At 36.6% G+C, this 14883-nt stretch overlaps 1 protein-coding gene across 3 annotated transcripts in view; it reads left to right on the top strand.

The window, feature by feature from the left end:
- The window catches only part of NUP37 (nucleoporin 37), a 39123-nt gene that overhangs the window by 6000 nt on the left and 18240 nt on the right, over window positions 1-14883 (top strand). For all 3 annotated transcript variants that reach the window (XM_074271404.1, XM_074271405.1, XM_074271406.1), the window contains exons 3-5: window positions 2188-2312; window positions 4853-4925; window positions 5867-5961. In XM_074271404.1, the coding sequence (XP_074127505.1) occupies window positions 2188-2312; window positions 4853-4925; window positions 5867-5961 (293 nt within the window). The remainder of the gene's footprint in view (window positions 1-2187; window positions 2313-4852; window positions 4926-5866; window positions 5962-14883) is intronic.

The raw sequence follows: 14883 nt of genomic DNA, 5'->3' as shown, positions 1-14883 counted from the left end.
GATTGTATAGTCTATACAATCATTAGGTTTTCTGAAGTTTTTTCTACATAAAACTCCCTGTGGTAGTATAGCAACAAATTACAATGACTAATTTTCATATGTAATGTTCCAGTATCCACAGAATTATATTTTGATCTAAAAATCTGTATGATTCATTTTTCAAAAGATTGATTAGTCAAGTGGAGAAAATTTTTTAAAATTAAGATTAAAAATAAAAGTGAAATATTACTGGACTCTCTAAATTATTTTTAAGTTGTTCAGTAGATGTCCCTTGACAAATTGAGATTTCATCTAAAATTACACATCTAGCATATATGTGAGCCATAAAGTTCTAAAACCAATTGTGTTTTTCTCCTTGATAAATCAGTGTCCATTACTTCCTTTTCACTTATTCTTTCATGTTCTTTATTTGTTTGTTTATTTTGCTGAGGCAATTGGGGTTAAGTGCCTTGCCTGAGAGTCACACATCCAAGAGGTGATAAGTGACTGAGGTCAGATTTGAACTCAAGTCCTCCTGACTTCAGGGCTGATACTCTAGCCACTACACCACTTAGCTTCCCTCTTTTTATTTCATTTTAAAGAAATAGTTGGTAGTTACTCTGAAATAATCTAAAATTATAATTATTTTCTAATGATATGGAATAAGTATGAAGGAATATCGTGAGCTTCTTTACCAAGCTAATGCCCTAGTATCCTAGATCTTTGTGACTGTCCTAAAGTGGCCAGAAAGAATTTGTAATAGCTATCATGTAGAAAAACCTTTTAGCAAACAGTTTGAATTTAATCTGAGAGGGAAGTTCTTGGGTTGATCTTAGAAAAAAATATTCAAGTAGATGCCCCTAGAAAATACTAACTCCTGCATATTCTGAGTATATTTTATCATTGACCATGAAATTTTATGAGATTTTTGGCAAAGAAATGCTTCTTTGCCAGATTAGGTTTAATATGCTTTACAAACTTAATTTCTTCATAGCAATGCAGACATTGACTAACTTCTTAGTTAGAATTTTCTATTTCTTAGAATTGCTATTACTGTCATGTAGTTAGTAATCCTAACTCAGTCACACAGCTACAAGGTGTTTCCTTGTAGCAATCAATTAGATCTACTTAAATTCCTTTTGCACAGAATCCAACAAATAACCCAAATAACAGGAATTTATATATTCTTTACTTTTTGAGCCAGGCAGATGGCATGTAAATAAGCTAATATCAGGAATGTGGTCAAAAAAGCAATTCTCAGATGAGCTTGAATGGGGGAGGAAGGGGAGAGATTAGTGAATAGTCTTTACCCAGGCTCCTTTATAATAATATGAGAAAGCTAGGATTGGGTCCTAGATCCCTTGGGGAGGAGGGGCAGCACAATGACAAGCATGCAGTAAGAATATGACTTCTTAGAAGTGTACAAATCATTATTTTCAGAAATTTTTGCTTTTCAAGATAGCATTTCTTTTGTGATCCCAGATATTTTTCTGATTCCACAAAGCTTCCACACATCACTCAATTGCCATATATCCTCAATGTTAATTCATTGGGGCTGTTCATAGTAATGACCCTAAAGCACTACACAATAATGAAATGTCTCCTAAATAACAAATTAATTGTCTTTTTTAAAACATAATTTTTTGCAAAGAAATAACTCAGGGGCAGCTAGATGGTGCAGTGGATAGAGCCCCAGCCCTGGAGTCAGGAGGACCTGAGTTCAAATCTGGTCTCAGACATTTAACACTTCCTAGCTGTGTGATCCTGGGCAAGTCACTTAACCCCAATTGCCTCAGCAAAAAAGAAAGAAATTACTTAGTATGGTAACTCATTTAACAATACCCCATTTTCCCTATTCTTGCTAAACAGCTTAACATATTAAAAAATATTATAACATTAAAAACTAAAATTTATTTATTTGGTAAGGCAATTGGGGTTAAGTGACTTGCCCAGGGTCACACAGCCAGGAAGTGTTAAGTGTCTGAGACCAGATTTGAACTCGGGTCCTCCTGACTCCAGGGCTGGGGCTCTATCCACTGCTCCACCTAGTTGCCTCCTAAAACTAAATTTTTTTATCTAAGAAAATGGGAGATGATGTTTGATTTGCCTTAGATTATTCAAATACTTGAGGGGATTTTTCTTCTCCAAACAATGCCTCTCGTTGCCTTTCTCCCTAATGACTGTGTAACAGTGCTTTGCTCTCTTCAGGAGGAGGAGGCAGAAGTAGAAGGGATTCAGTACAGAACGCTGAGAACATTTCACCATGGGCTCAGAGTGGATGCCATTGCTTGGAGCCCGGAGACCAGACTCGATACTTTACCTCCAATGATCAGGTAAAGTGAAGGGAATTCGGGTAGTGAACTCGAGGCCCCACAACTAGAATTGCTGCTCTTGAACTTTGGAAAAGTTGCTTCCCCTATCTGAGCTAAAGCACTCCCTGGAGAAGACACTTTGTCCAGTTCTCAGTACCATCTCAGTCAATAATATCGACAGCACTTACGTCACAGTGAAAGAATCAATGTCTTTGGGCCAGTTCATCACTTTTCTAACCAGTGTTTAGCTTCAGAAGGCTCTCCCCATTTCAGCAGCTCTCATACCCTCCATGTGAGCTTCTTGTCAGGGGGTCTTTGTTCATTGTCCTGGGATCATAAAAAAGGAAGTAGAAGAATCTCCGAGGCCATAGAGAGCACCATCTTGTATGTGAAGATCTGGGATCTAGAGGGGAGTGCTCATACTGGGATCACTCATGAAGCCACTCCCACTCTGCCTCATATTGGTAACAGCTTATTACTTGGCTACTGCTGTGTTTTTGTTTCAGCCACAAGTTACTTGAGCTATTCAGCCTAATTAAGAGACAGTCATAATTTGACTACCTAGCCCTTTCCTGTGCTCTGTCTTTGGTCACAGGGACTGTTTCATTTCTCTGAATGCCCAGCATTTGACACATAATAGATGTTTAATAGGTGGGGGTTCGTTGGTTAAGTTTCACAACAATCCTGCAAAGGACTTAGTTGCAAATGTTATTCTGTGCCTATTTTACAGATTAGGAAATTGAAACTCAAAAAATTTGAGTGTCCCATGGCTGTCATGAGTTGTTGATTCCTATGATACTTTTGCAGGTCTTTAGGCTTTTAAACATAGACTCCCTAAAGGTTATGATTTCTTTTCTTTTCTTTTCTTTTCTTTTCTTTTCTTTTTTTTGAGGCTGGGATTAAGTAACTTGCCCAGGGTCACACAGCTAGGAAGTGTCAAGTGTCTGAGACCACATTTGAACTCGGGTCCTCCTGAATTCAAGGCTGGTGCTCTATCCACTACGCCACCTAGCTGCCCCAAGGTTATGATTTCTATAACAATTTTTCTCTCCATTTTGTTTTTTAAAAAATTACCAAGCAACTCACTATTCTCCCCTTTGTTGTTTGCTGGCTTTAATTAAACTCAGTTGAATAGTAATTTTAAGCATGCTACTTTCCAACCTGTTGACTCTACCAGCAGTTCTTTACAAATTATCTTACTGATATGTATCCCCTACTACTAAATATTCAATTCAATTAAAGATAATTCAATTAGTTTCATTATAGTTTCATTTAAGATAAGAGGATATAATATAAGCTTTCTAGATTCTAGAGATTCTTCTGAATGTGGAAATCTAAGTGTACCCAACCTCAAGACAGAGGGGGAAGCAGAGAGGTTACTGCCTAATTTTTAACCTCAGCAGTGAGTTTATCCTTTTCCACCTGCTCCTCCACTTTCTATTTCTCATCAGTTCCACATGCCAGTGAGAGAAAGCTGGAAACTGCCCTGGGTGTCCATGGGCTAAATTTTTAAAAGGTTTGATCAATTTTTCTTTTTAATGTAAGTCAAATGAGGTTTTTTCCTATTTTAAAAATCGTTAAAACATTGCATTTGTGATTATATCAACACTTCAATAAAAAAAGAAAATCACTAATATCTAAGTATCATTATTCTGGTAGATAGGAAAGATTTCATCTACTCAGTTACAAAATTATTTGATTCAGTTAATTGTTTGTAAATACAATAATGAGGTTGTTTTATATATTTGGGGAGGGGGAAGCCATTGCTTTGCATATGTTGTGTGTACTTTTTTGGGAGGCCCTACAATGCTGTGGACCTGGTGTTAAGCTGGGAGTCAGAAGAACCTGATATTACATCCTAACATTAAATTAAATGACTCTGACCAAGTCACTTGACTTCTTTCTGCTTCTGGCAACTGTGAAGGACTCAACTTGATTTTGATGAACTTAATGATCTTTAACAAGCACAAAAGTTACAATATAGCAAAAGGGGGAAAAAAAAGGAGATAGTACATGAAAACATAAATTTGTTAAGGATAATTATTTTTTAAGCATGTATTTACTTTGCCAAGATAATAACAGAATTACACCTTCTAGAATTTTTTCTGTGTAGATTTATATAGTATTAGAAATAATATTGATTTTATTTCTATGTTTATTATATGTTTAAGTTCTGAAAAGTTTTGAAGTATTTTCTATAAGAAAAAAGATTATATACATTGATTCTTCTTGACTAATGATCAAACTTTTATGTCACATTTTATCATTGTTTTGTCTCCCAACCTCCTTATTTAGCTTTTCATGAATTTATAAATTGTCTAAATTATAATTTTATAATTTACAAGCTGTAATTTTACAGCTAAATTGTAATTCCATTAAAGGTACAGATTATATCTTATCATTTTTATCCTTCACAGCCTTTTGCATAGTACTTTGCAGTCAGTATTTTATTGCATAGAAAAAACAAATGGGTGTGAACATTTATCTATAAAGTCCCCCGGGTTTTGTTTGTATTTTATTTTTTATTTCACTTCTACTGATCAGACTTAATTTTTTTTTAGATTTTGTACTGCAGCTGCTGATAAGAAGTTGAGACTGTTCACTTCAGATCTTCAGGAAAAAAATGAATACAAGGTACATAGTAATAAATTTAATAATTTTTAGCCCTTTAAGCTTTTATAAATCATTGGTCCATATTTGTTTCTCTTTTTTAAATTTCTGCAGTATATAGAAAATATTATATTTTCATTACCTGCTTCTCTGATTTTCTTGAGCAAAATGTGCCTCTTCTCTAAGCCATTTTAAAAAATTGTTATTAGCAATAAGCAGAAACATCCAAAATAATTTCTTTAATCTTCTATCTATGCTCTAAGTTAAGCATAGATATCTCTATCATTTAATAAAATGATTATCTCTGGATGACTTCATTTGGAGGGGGTCATTTGAGAAGTCCAGGCTCTTCAGTCTAGTGTTCTTATTCATCATCATCTCCCCATAAATGCCCTTCCATTGCCTCCTAGAAATCATGGACAGCCTCCTAAAGGGGACATCCTCCGTACTGTGATTGTCCTTCATAATGGGTCAGTGTGTGGCTCTGAGCCCTCAGACAGGTTTAGTAGAAGGCTCCTTCCTTCCAGGTCATTCCTGCCATAGTAATAAGGACAGGCCTTGCATCATCGAAGAAGTAGGTAAGGGAGCAAAACAGGAAAAAGGCCTGCATGATAATCAGAATGTTCCCAGAATACATCTCTCTCAGAATGTAATTTAATTACCTTCTACAGGAAGTAAAACATAGATAGCAGGAGGTTAGGCAATAGGTGAAGAATGGAGTATCTCCATTTTAACAACTGTTACACATTTGAAAATCAAGATCTAGCTATTACCAGTGTAGAATTGTCAGCATTTTTCCAAGATAAACTGCAGAAAAGTGTATGTGTCATACTTTTAAAATATCATCTTGCTTAAGAAGTGTTTCTAGAAAAGTCACATTCAGCAGAAGTTGTTGAGGCAAGGAAGTAAAAATAGAAATGCAATATTTTTCTATTATGTTTTTGTTACTTTTTTCCCCATGACAGGTTTTAGCCGGTCATTCAGATTACATAAATGATTTGGTGTTTTCTCCCAAAGAAGGCCAAGAAATTGCAAGCGTGAGTGATGATCATACATGCAGGTGGGTTGTATTTCTACAGTGAAACTGTATTTTGATCATCAAAAGGTAGCATGGTATAGTGTTTGGAAGCCTGGTCTCAGAGACAGGACAACTGTTTGGAGGATCCTGGCTAGTCACTTAGCAGCTAGCTCAGGGCCTCCTGATGTCTCTTGAGCAGTCAGTTTGATAGCAGTAAACAAGGGGTTACCTCACTAAGGATTTCTTTAGAACCTAATATGGACAGAGCATCATATTGAATAATTTCAATGGGAATTGGGATATGAATACATATTTCAGAGTCAGCAATAATGAAGTTCATTCCTGATTAATATGTGCTTCCTATTTGCCTCATGCAAGCTACTTTCCCTGCATAGTTAACTTGTTTAAGATTTTCCTATATATAAAAGTACTCAAAATCTCCATATTTTCTGGTGTGGTCAAAAAGATAACAAAAGTCTATATGTAAAGTTGGTAAAGAACCACTGTTATAAAAAAATGAAAATTGAATTTGAAAATGAACTGTGACTATTTTTTATTTAAAGAAAATCCACAATTTCATTCATTCATACAGAAATTTTATATGTGAGGATCATGTATTTTGTCCAGGATTACATACTGATGGGATAGCTGTGAAATGCTAATAATTCTAAAACTTGTGAATATCACAAATAAAAATGCTAAGAGGAAGAGTAGGAGAAGGAAAGAAGCTATGAAGGGGAAAAGGAGAGGAAAGAAAGAGAATTGAAAGAAGGATTAAGTCATAGAGAAGGATTAATTTCTATGTAAAATTAATACTTTATACAATTTTGTTGTAGAATAATATTTGGTGATATAGATTTATCTCACCTATGTGCATGTAGAATATCTATTCATATTAGTATCAGTTAATTTTTTAGTTTAGGGACAGCTAGGTAGCATATTGGATAGAGCACCAGCCTTGAATTCACGAGGACCCGAGTTCAAATCTGGTCTCAGACACTTAACACTTCCTAGCTGTGTGATCCTGGGCAAGTCACTTAACCCCAGCCTCAGGGGGGGAAAAAATTTAGTTTAAAATTTTTTTCTACTTTCATCAAGTAATTTATCTGTTTTCTAATACCATCAGTAGCTTTTTTAAGATGCAGAAATAAGAGTCAGTATGTATGTTTTATAATGACATTTTTATTATTAGAGACCCAAAGCTCTCTGATGTGTACTTTTATCATTTTTGTCATCATCACATATTCATTGACCATCTGTTAAAAGTTGACATTTCCTTAGGAAATCCAAAACCAAGCTATCCAAAACTTGACTAAGTCCTGAAAAACCTGTTTGAAACTACTGGGCTATAAGGGAGTTTTGAATTTGGGGGTCAGAAGATCTGGGTTCATGGCAGACTTCTGTATTTATGAGCTGCGTGTCCTCGGAGCAGACCCTGTACTTCTGCCCATGTCCTGCACCGTCATGCAGCCACCCTGGCCACTTGGGGGAGAAAGCATTCTGAAAGTCATGAGCACTAGACAGGTAGATGTTAGACAGCCTCTCTTGAGACAAATGTACAGAGGTTGTGCTCAGCAAATTGAAGCTCCAAACTCTCATTGAAGCTGGCAGGCTCAGGGTAAACAAGTCTCTCTAGGAAAGAACAGCCTGGGAGCACCAAAAGGAAAGACCAGGGTCCCACATTGGGGGATCGTACCCAGTGAGTCATGGTGCTTCAGTCTGCCCAAAAAGAGGAAGGGAGTGCTCAGATGGGCCAGACCTGTTAGCAGGAAAGCCCAGCCATGTGGGCAGAGCCCCAGGAGACCGAGCCAGCAATCAGAAATGAGGGGAAAATGGAGAGCAGCCAGCCCCCAGACCCAGGGAGTAAGGGCCAGAGCTGAACTGCTAGGGAAGGGCAGCGACCATCTGGACTTGGTGTGACTGTAAGTGTGACCCTGCCAGTGACACCAGCCTGGGCCTGAGTTCTGCTGTCCCAGGAGGCCTACATCCATGGATGAACAGAGCCTGCCCTGTCTTGTCCGCGTGGCCATGGCTGCCAAACTCTTCTGAAATATCAGTGATATTCCTTTCATTTTAATAGTTGGAGAGAGTGTTAGGGAGATGTACTGCACCATGACTAACAGGTGAGCACAGATTACATGAGAGAAGTATAGAAGCTTACTTAGCCTTGATGGGGACCTCAAACTCCATCACATCAGGAACAGAGTGCCCAGCAGCTTGCATGACAGGCTCTAGCACTGGGCTTGTGAGCTCCCTCCTCTGTACAGGAAGCCCTTCCCTTTAGGGGCAGCTCTCATTGGTTCTGCACAAGGAAAGCCTTCCTAAAAAGCCTGCATCCTAGGACTTCCAAGCATTTCTTCTGCTTCTTTGGCTATGAGAGCATGTCCAGTTGCTGTTCTATAGGCCTCCTCCACCCTTCTCCAGATCTTTAGTTTTCCTGGCTCCCGCCCAGTATAACTGAGTTTTGAATCTCCTTGACATGTTTTTCCATAATATGCTTGTTGGTATGCCTTCCAAAATGTGGTGGTTCTCACTTTAGTTTGAGTTACATTCTTTTTATCAAAGGGCAATAGTCAGTCATTGCCAAATTTTCCCATTTAATCATTTCCCTCTTGTATTTTTTTTATAAATGGCTAAGAACCTTTAATAATGAGATGCAAATATTCTGTATCCTCACCATTCTCCTAATCTGTGGTAGTTTAGTCATAAAAGAAAATTAGTTTAAACTAATGTGATTTATTCTTTTTTAAGGTAACAATTTATCTTATTATGACAGTTTTTGACAGAAATAAATCATGTTGTTTTCTTTTTTATAAATCTGTCTTTTTAGTTAATAAGTGTTTTCTTCTCTTTTACTTAAACTTTCTTTAAAACAAAACACTTGTAACAATATACATAGTCAAGTAAAACAAAACCATATGACTAGCTATGAGTCCATCACCAGTCAGGAATGGAAGCATGTGTTATCATTGGTCCTCTAGAGTCACAGTTGGTCAGTACATCGTTCAGAGTTCTTGAGCATTTTGGCTGTGAACTGATGTTGGCTCACTGTGATCTCCCCATGTAGATATATTTAAACAGTAGGAAAAAGCTCACATGTTGTAATCCTTTAAAATGGATTATTAAATTCTTTCAAGTAAAGAAATCTAGTACTCAGCTTCCATTACAGATAATGAGCATATAACTGTTTAATGGAAAAGGGTAGGGCCCATAGTTCACTGAAAAGATGTAAGCAATTTATAATCAAAGGCAGTTTATTGAACCATGTGTATTTTCTTTGTATGCAAGGAATAAGACATAATCAAATGTGTATAAGATAAGAAAACATTACCAATTAGATGATAGACAACATAGGAGCTATACTGGTACCCTCAAGATACAGAAAAATAAAAATAGGAACACCTCATCTTCCATGAAATAAATAAATGACCATTTTCCCAGGATGAGAAAGCCACACTTTGGAGTGTAGCTTTGATCTGTTTTGCTGGTCCTTTCTACAATACTGAAATCATGATAAATGTATTTTCTGATGACTGTCAATACTTAGCAAAAAGCAACCAGCAATCTATAAACCTGCAGAATATTATGGATTTTTCAGAGATGTCCTTTCTAAATAATACTGATGAAATTTGAAGTATGATGAAATAGAGTTAGTCTTGAAGTCAAAAGGCCTAACTTAGAAGTTGAAATCAGATAGCAAATTTATGCCTAAATAGTCAGGATGTGAAGGATGTCAGTTAACATTTATTAAGTGCCTATCATGTACTGGGCTACTAAATTCTGGGAATACAAAAAGAGCTAAAAGATAGTCCCTGTCTTGAAAGAACTTAAAATCTAACAGGGAAAGAACTTGCAAATAAATATATACAAAACAAAATATATACAGAATATACGTGCTCTCTACAGTTTTGACTTCATGTACTTGGATTTCCTTTCCTAAGTATGTGTTGTTTCACTACCCTTTTTTTATCTAGTCTGTTGGGGGTTTTTTAAACAGTTAGTCCCTTTCCTAACAATACTGGTAATCAAGTCATATCCTAAACCAGTAGTAATGACTCCCTATATCAAGTTTAGTATTTGTTTATCATTCATAATTGATTCATTGGTATATAAATATTTGAAACTGTAAGTTTTATTATTGCCTGTCTTGGTGGATATTTGTCTCCTAAAAATTATTCTTCACCACTGATTTCCCAGTATCTTGCCTATTAACCTCTATAGTAACCAGCTTAGTGGTTAAATAAAGGCCATTTTCTTTTTTTTTTTCTTTTATAATTTATAATTATAATTTATAATTATAAAAATTTTTGACAAGTATATATGCATGAGTAATTTTTTTATAACATTATCCCTTGTATTCATTTTTCCAAATTTTCCCCTCCCTCCCTCTACTCCCTCCCTAGATGACAGGTAATCCCATACATTTTACATGTGTTACAGTATAACCTAGATATATATGTGTGTAAATCCAATTTTCTTGTTGCACGTTAAGTATTGGATTCCGAAGGTATAAGTAACCTGGGTAGATAGACAGTAGTGCTAACAATTTACATTCACTTCCCAGTGTTCCTTCTCTGGGTGTAGTTGTTTCTGTCCATCATTGATCAGCTGGAAGTGAGTTGGATCTTCTTTATGTTGAAGATTTCCACTTCCATCAGAATACATCTTCACACAGCATTGTTGTTGAAGTGTACAGCGATCTTCTGGTTCTGTTCATTTCACTTAGCATCAGTTCATATAAGTCTCTCCAAGCCTCTCTGTATTCGTCCTGCTGGTCATTTCTTACAGAGCAATAATATTCGATAACCTTCATATACATAATTTACTCAACCATTCTCCAATTGATGGACATCCATTCATCTTCCAGTTTCTAGCTACAACAAAAAGAGCTGCCACAAACATTTTGGCAAACACAGGTCCCTTTCCCCTCTTTAGTATTTCTTTGGGATATAAGCCCAATAGCAGCAATGCTGGATCAAAGGGTATGCACAGTTTGATAACTTTTTGGGCATAGTTCCAAATTGCTCTCCAGAATGGCCAGATTCTTTCACAATTCCACCAACAATGTATTAGTGTCCCAGTTTTCCCACATCCCCTCCAACATTCATCATTATTTGTTCCTGTCATCTTAGTCAATCTGACAGGTGTGTAGTAGTATCTCAGAGTTGTCTTAATTTGCATTTCTCTGATCAGTAGTGATTTGGAACACTCTTTCATATGAGTGGATATAGTTTCAATTTCATCATCTGAGAATTGTCTGTTCATATCCTTTGACCATTTATCAATTGGAGAATGGTTTGATTTCTTATAAATTAGGGTCAGTTCTCTATATATTTTGGAAATGAGACCTTTATCAGAACCTTTGCTTTTAAAAATATTTTCCCAATTTGTTACTTCCCTTCTAATCTTGTTTGCATTAGTTTTGTTTGTACAGAAACTTTTTAGTTTGATGTAATCAAAATCTTCTATTTTGTGATCGATAATGATCTCTAGTTCTCCTCTGGCCATAAATTCCTTCCTCCTCCACAGGTCTGAGAGGTAGACTATTCTCTGTTCCTCTAATCTATTTATGATCTCATTCTTTATGTAGAGGCCATTTTCTTTTTCCTTTTCCATTTTCTACTTAAAGTCTATTTAATCAGATTCATAAATTCTCCAGGTAAATATTAATTTTTATTCATTCTTATTTGAAGTGCCCCATTCTTAGTTCATTTTTATATTAAAAACCTTTCTGCGCAGATTGAAATTTTACTCTCCAGCACTATCCAAGCACTAACCTCTCTTTTATGAAGCTATTCCTGTCAGCTTTATAGCTGGGATGAAATTACTAGCTATATCCTTAAGATTTTTTAGTTACTTTCCCAGGACTTCCTACTATTCAGCATCACTTTCATGGTTCATGCTGGCATTGTCTTTCATTCCCATGTGAATACTCCAGATGAGTGCTGATCTTCATGTTGGACATGGAAAGGAAAGTTCTGGTTGTGTCTGGGGTGTTCCCCCCCTCAAGAAAAGCAAGATTTCCCTCCCTAATTTTGCATTTTAGATCCTGTAAAAATCAGCATCATCCAAACTCTCTCTTCCCTAGTCAGGAAGGACCTTCCTCCCTCAGGTCTCACAAAGCACCTGCTTTTTCATACACAGATGGTAAGTATGTGATCCAAGTGCAGCCCAAACCAAATTAAAATTTAATGAGGAAATAATAAAATAAGTAAAATAATAAAATGTCAATATTATTATATCTTAAAACGTGGCACACAAGCATCCTATGTGTGGGTTAGTGGCTCTATTTCTCTTTGATTTTAATGCTGCTGTTCTAATTTGTATAGATTTTTTTTTTTAATTTTTTTTTTTTTTTTTTTTTTTGGCTGTCTAGGTGCTTGTTGTATCTTGCCTTTGGGCTATAAACTCCTTGAAAATAGGGACTTGCCTTATCTGCGCTGAGTGCCAGTAGAGCACTCCTGCAAGTATTGAGAAGGAAAGAGGAGCTATCAGGTTAAGGGTGCAAGGGTCAGGGATGATGAAGGGAGAGAAGCTGTTGGATTTAGCAATAAAGTAAGGTTTATCCAAGAATAGGAGTAGACTTAAACAAGTTTGCTTGAAGCAAGGAAGGAGCCAGTGGAAAGGAAGAGAGTATAGATTAAAATGGGCATTGTAGAGGATGGGAGAGGTAATCCACATGTTAGTCAGTGTAGCTATGTAACCTCCTCTAACAGGATACCAGCTGCATGTGATTAGGAGTAATCCAGGGTTAATATTTGGCAAGGGATGAACAATAATAAGACAGGTGGGCAAAAAGTATTAAAGAACTGTCTAATTGGATACCTATAGGATCAATATTGAGAGAAGGGGAAAGTGGACTCAGAGTAGAGTTTGGTGTCTGAGTTTTCATCATTGAAGGGACAGGGAGATTAGAAATCGCGTGGTTTAACAAAGAGGGAAACATGGAGAAAGATGGGAGAGAAATTCCATTTGATGGTACCTTGCACTTACCCTTGTACATACGTAGTCCTAAGCATGTTTTCTCCCCATTAGAATGTGAGCACCTTAAGAGCAAGGATAATGGTCTGTCCTCTCTTTGTATCCTCAAAGCTTACAATAGTGAGTGGTCCATATGCTTTTTGGAGTATCTAAAAAGACAGTACTGAAAAGTTGATCGATAAATTTCCAGAGATTACTAACATACATCATCTCTGCACTGTCATATAGCCTTGCTATGTCTGTACTTGTTAAGATGATTCTGTGCTTCAACAGGGAACCTTAAAGGCTGTCTCCAAACAAGTAGTTTCCCAAGTTTATTAAAAAGCATACAAGAAACCATAACCAGTATGACCATGGATGTGATTTTGTTCAGTGATTCTCAATGAGTGTCAACATAAAGCAAGATGTAAAACAGGAACATACTTGCTCAGAGTCGTGGCCATGTCACAGGAAGAATCCAGGCAGTTCTCTGGGCCCCTGGGCAGGTCATTTAACTTGAGGGAGAAGGTTAAGTTACCTTGCACTTGGGTGCAGTAAACTTTCAATATTTATAATAATCCCAGTTTGCTTGCTGCCACAAAACCCACCTTCAGTACATTAATACAGTCATGGCCATGTCTTATGCTTATGGATTTACGAAGACCTATGTTAGAATTTAATAGGATGAGAATTCATGAAAGAGTTAATATACAAACCAGGATTAATAATGGTCATAGTTACATAGTGTTTACCAAGCACTTTACAAAATTATCTCATTTAATCCTCACAACAGCCATGGAAGTTAAGTACTATTATTAGCTCCATTTTACAGTTGAGGAAACTGAGGTTAAATGACTTACTCAAGATAACACAGCTATAAGCATCTGTGGCTGGATATTCCTGACTCTAAGCCTGTCTACCATACCACCCAGCCACCTAGGTAGTAGAGAGGATATAGTTACATAGATGAGATCATGGATCCATCAATAAATGAAAGGACACTTATTCATTGCTTATTTTGTACCTGGCACTGTTCTAAGCTTTAGTGCTACAGATATAAGCAAGCAAAATATCCCCTGTCCACAAGAATTTGCATTCTGTTGGAGGTAAGGAGGCAGCCATTATAGGGAGCTAATGTTGGAAGAGGGTGGGAAGATACTGATCCAGAGCACAACCATATGGTTTGGAGCTGGCAGGGAAAGAATTCTGCTTGGGGCTGAGGAAGAGAAGCTAAAAGGCCAAGCCCAAGAGACCTGGAGAAGGAGGGAGACCAAGTTCTGATTGGGGGGAGAGGAGAGGAGAGTTAAGGAGCTGTGGCCTAGTTGGAACTAGCCAGATATTGAAATGCTGATCCAATGCAATGGCAAGGTTACATTAGGATTTGCAGTAAGATTTAAGTGTCCAAATCGAAATGGTTCCTGAATCCCAATGTAATGTTCCTGTGAAAAATTTTTATTTGCCCACAATGTGTTATTCAGGGTGAGTTTACTTAGTACTCATTCTATTATCCTTTAATTACTACATTAGTTCTTATAGAAATTCTAATTTCTATGGATCTCATGGTTCCTAGAAAAATAGATGGGCTGCACCAAAGAATCACGAAGCATCATTCAGAGAGGTGTTTGGGTTTGTTTTAAGTCTGTCTGTTGATGTGAATGGTAAAAGGTATTTTCTTTTAAAGTTGGAACTGTTATTTAGCAGAGAGTTAAATCTGAGGCTACAAATTGAACTCATAGTTTTTCTTGGAAATAATGGAATACTAATATTCCCTGAGTGATATTACTGGTAAGTTTATGTTAAAACTTATTATGTTGCAGAAAAATTTCTCCTATTTATTCTGCATTCCTTAAAAATGAAATCATTGCATGTGATCTGCTGGAAAATTGACATGTGGTATTTCGGTAGCAGTGGGAATGTATTGATTTTGAGGCTCTCTACTGCTCCTGCTGAACTACCAACAAAATTCAGCAAGTTTACTAAGAACCTATTTTATCATAAAAGAAA

The sequence above is a fragment of the Sminthopsis crassicaudata genome, chromosome 5 (assembly GCF_048593235.1).
Source record: "Sminthopsis crassicaudata isolate SCR6 chromosome 5, ASM4859323v1, whole genome shotgun sequence".
Classification (NCBI taxonomy): Eukaryota; Metazoa; Chordata; class Mammalia; order Dasyuromorphia; family Dasyuridae; genus Sminthopsis; species Sminthopsis crassicaudata.
This window is presented reverse-complemented; position numbering and strand designations above follow the sequence as displayed.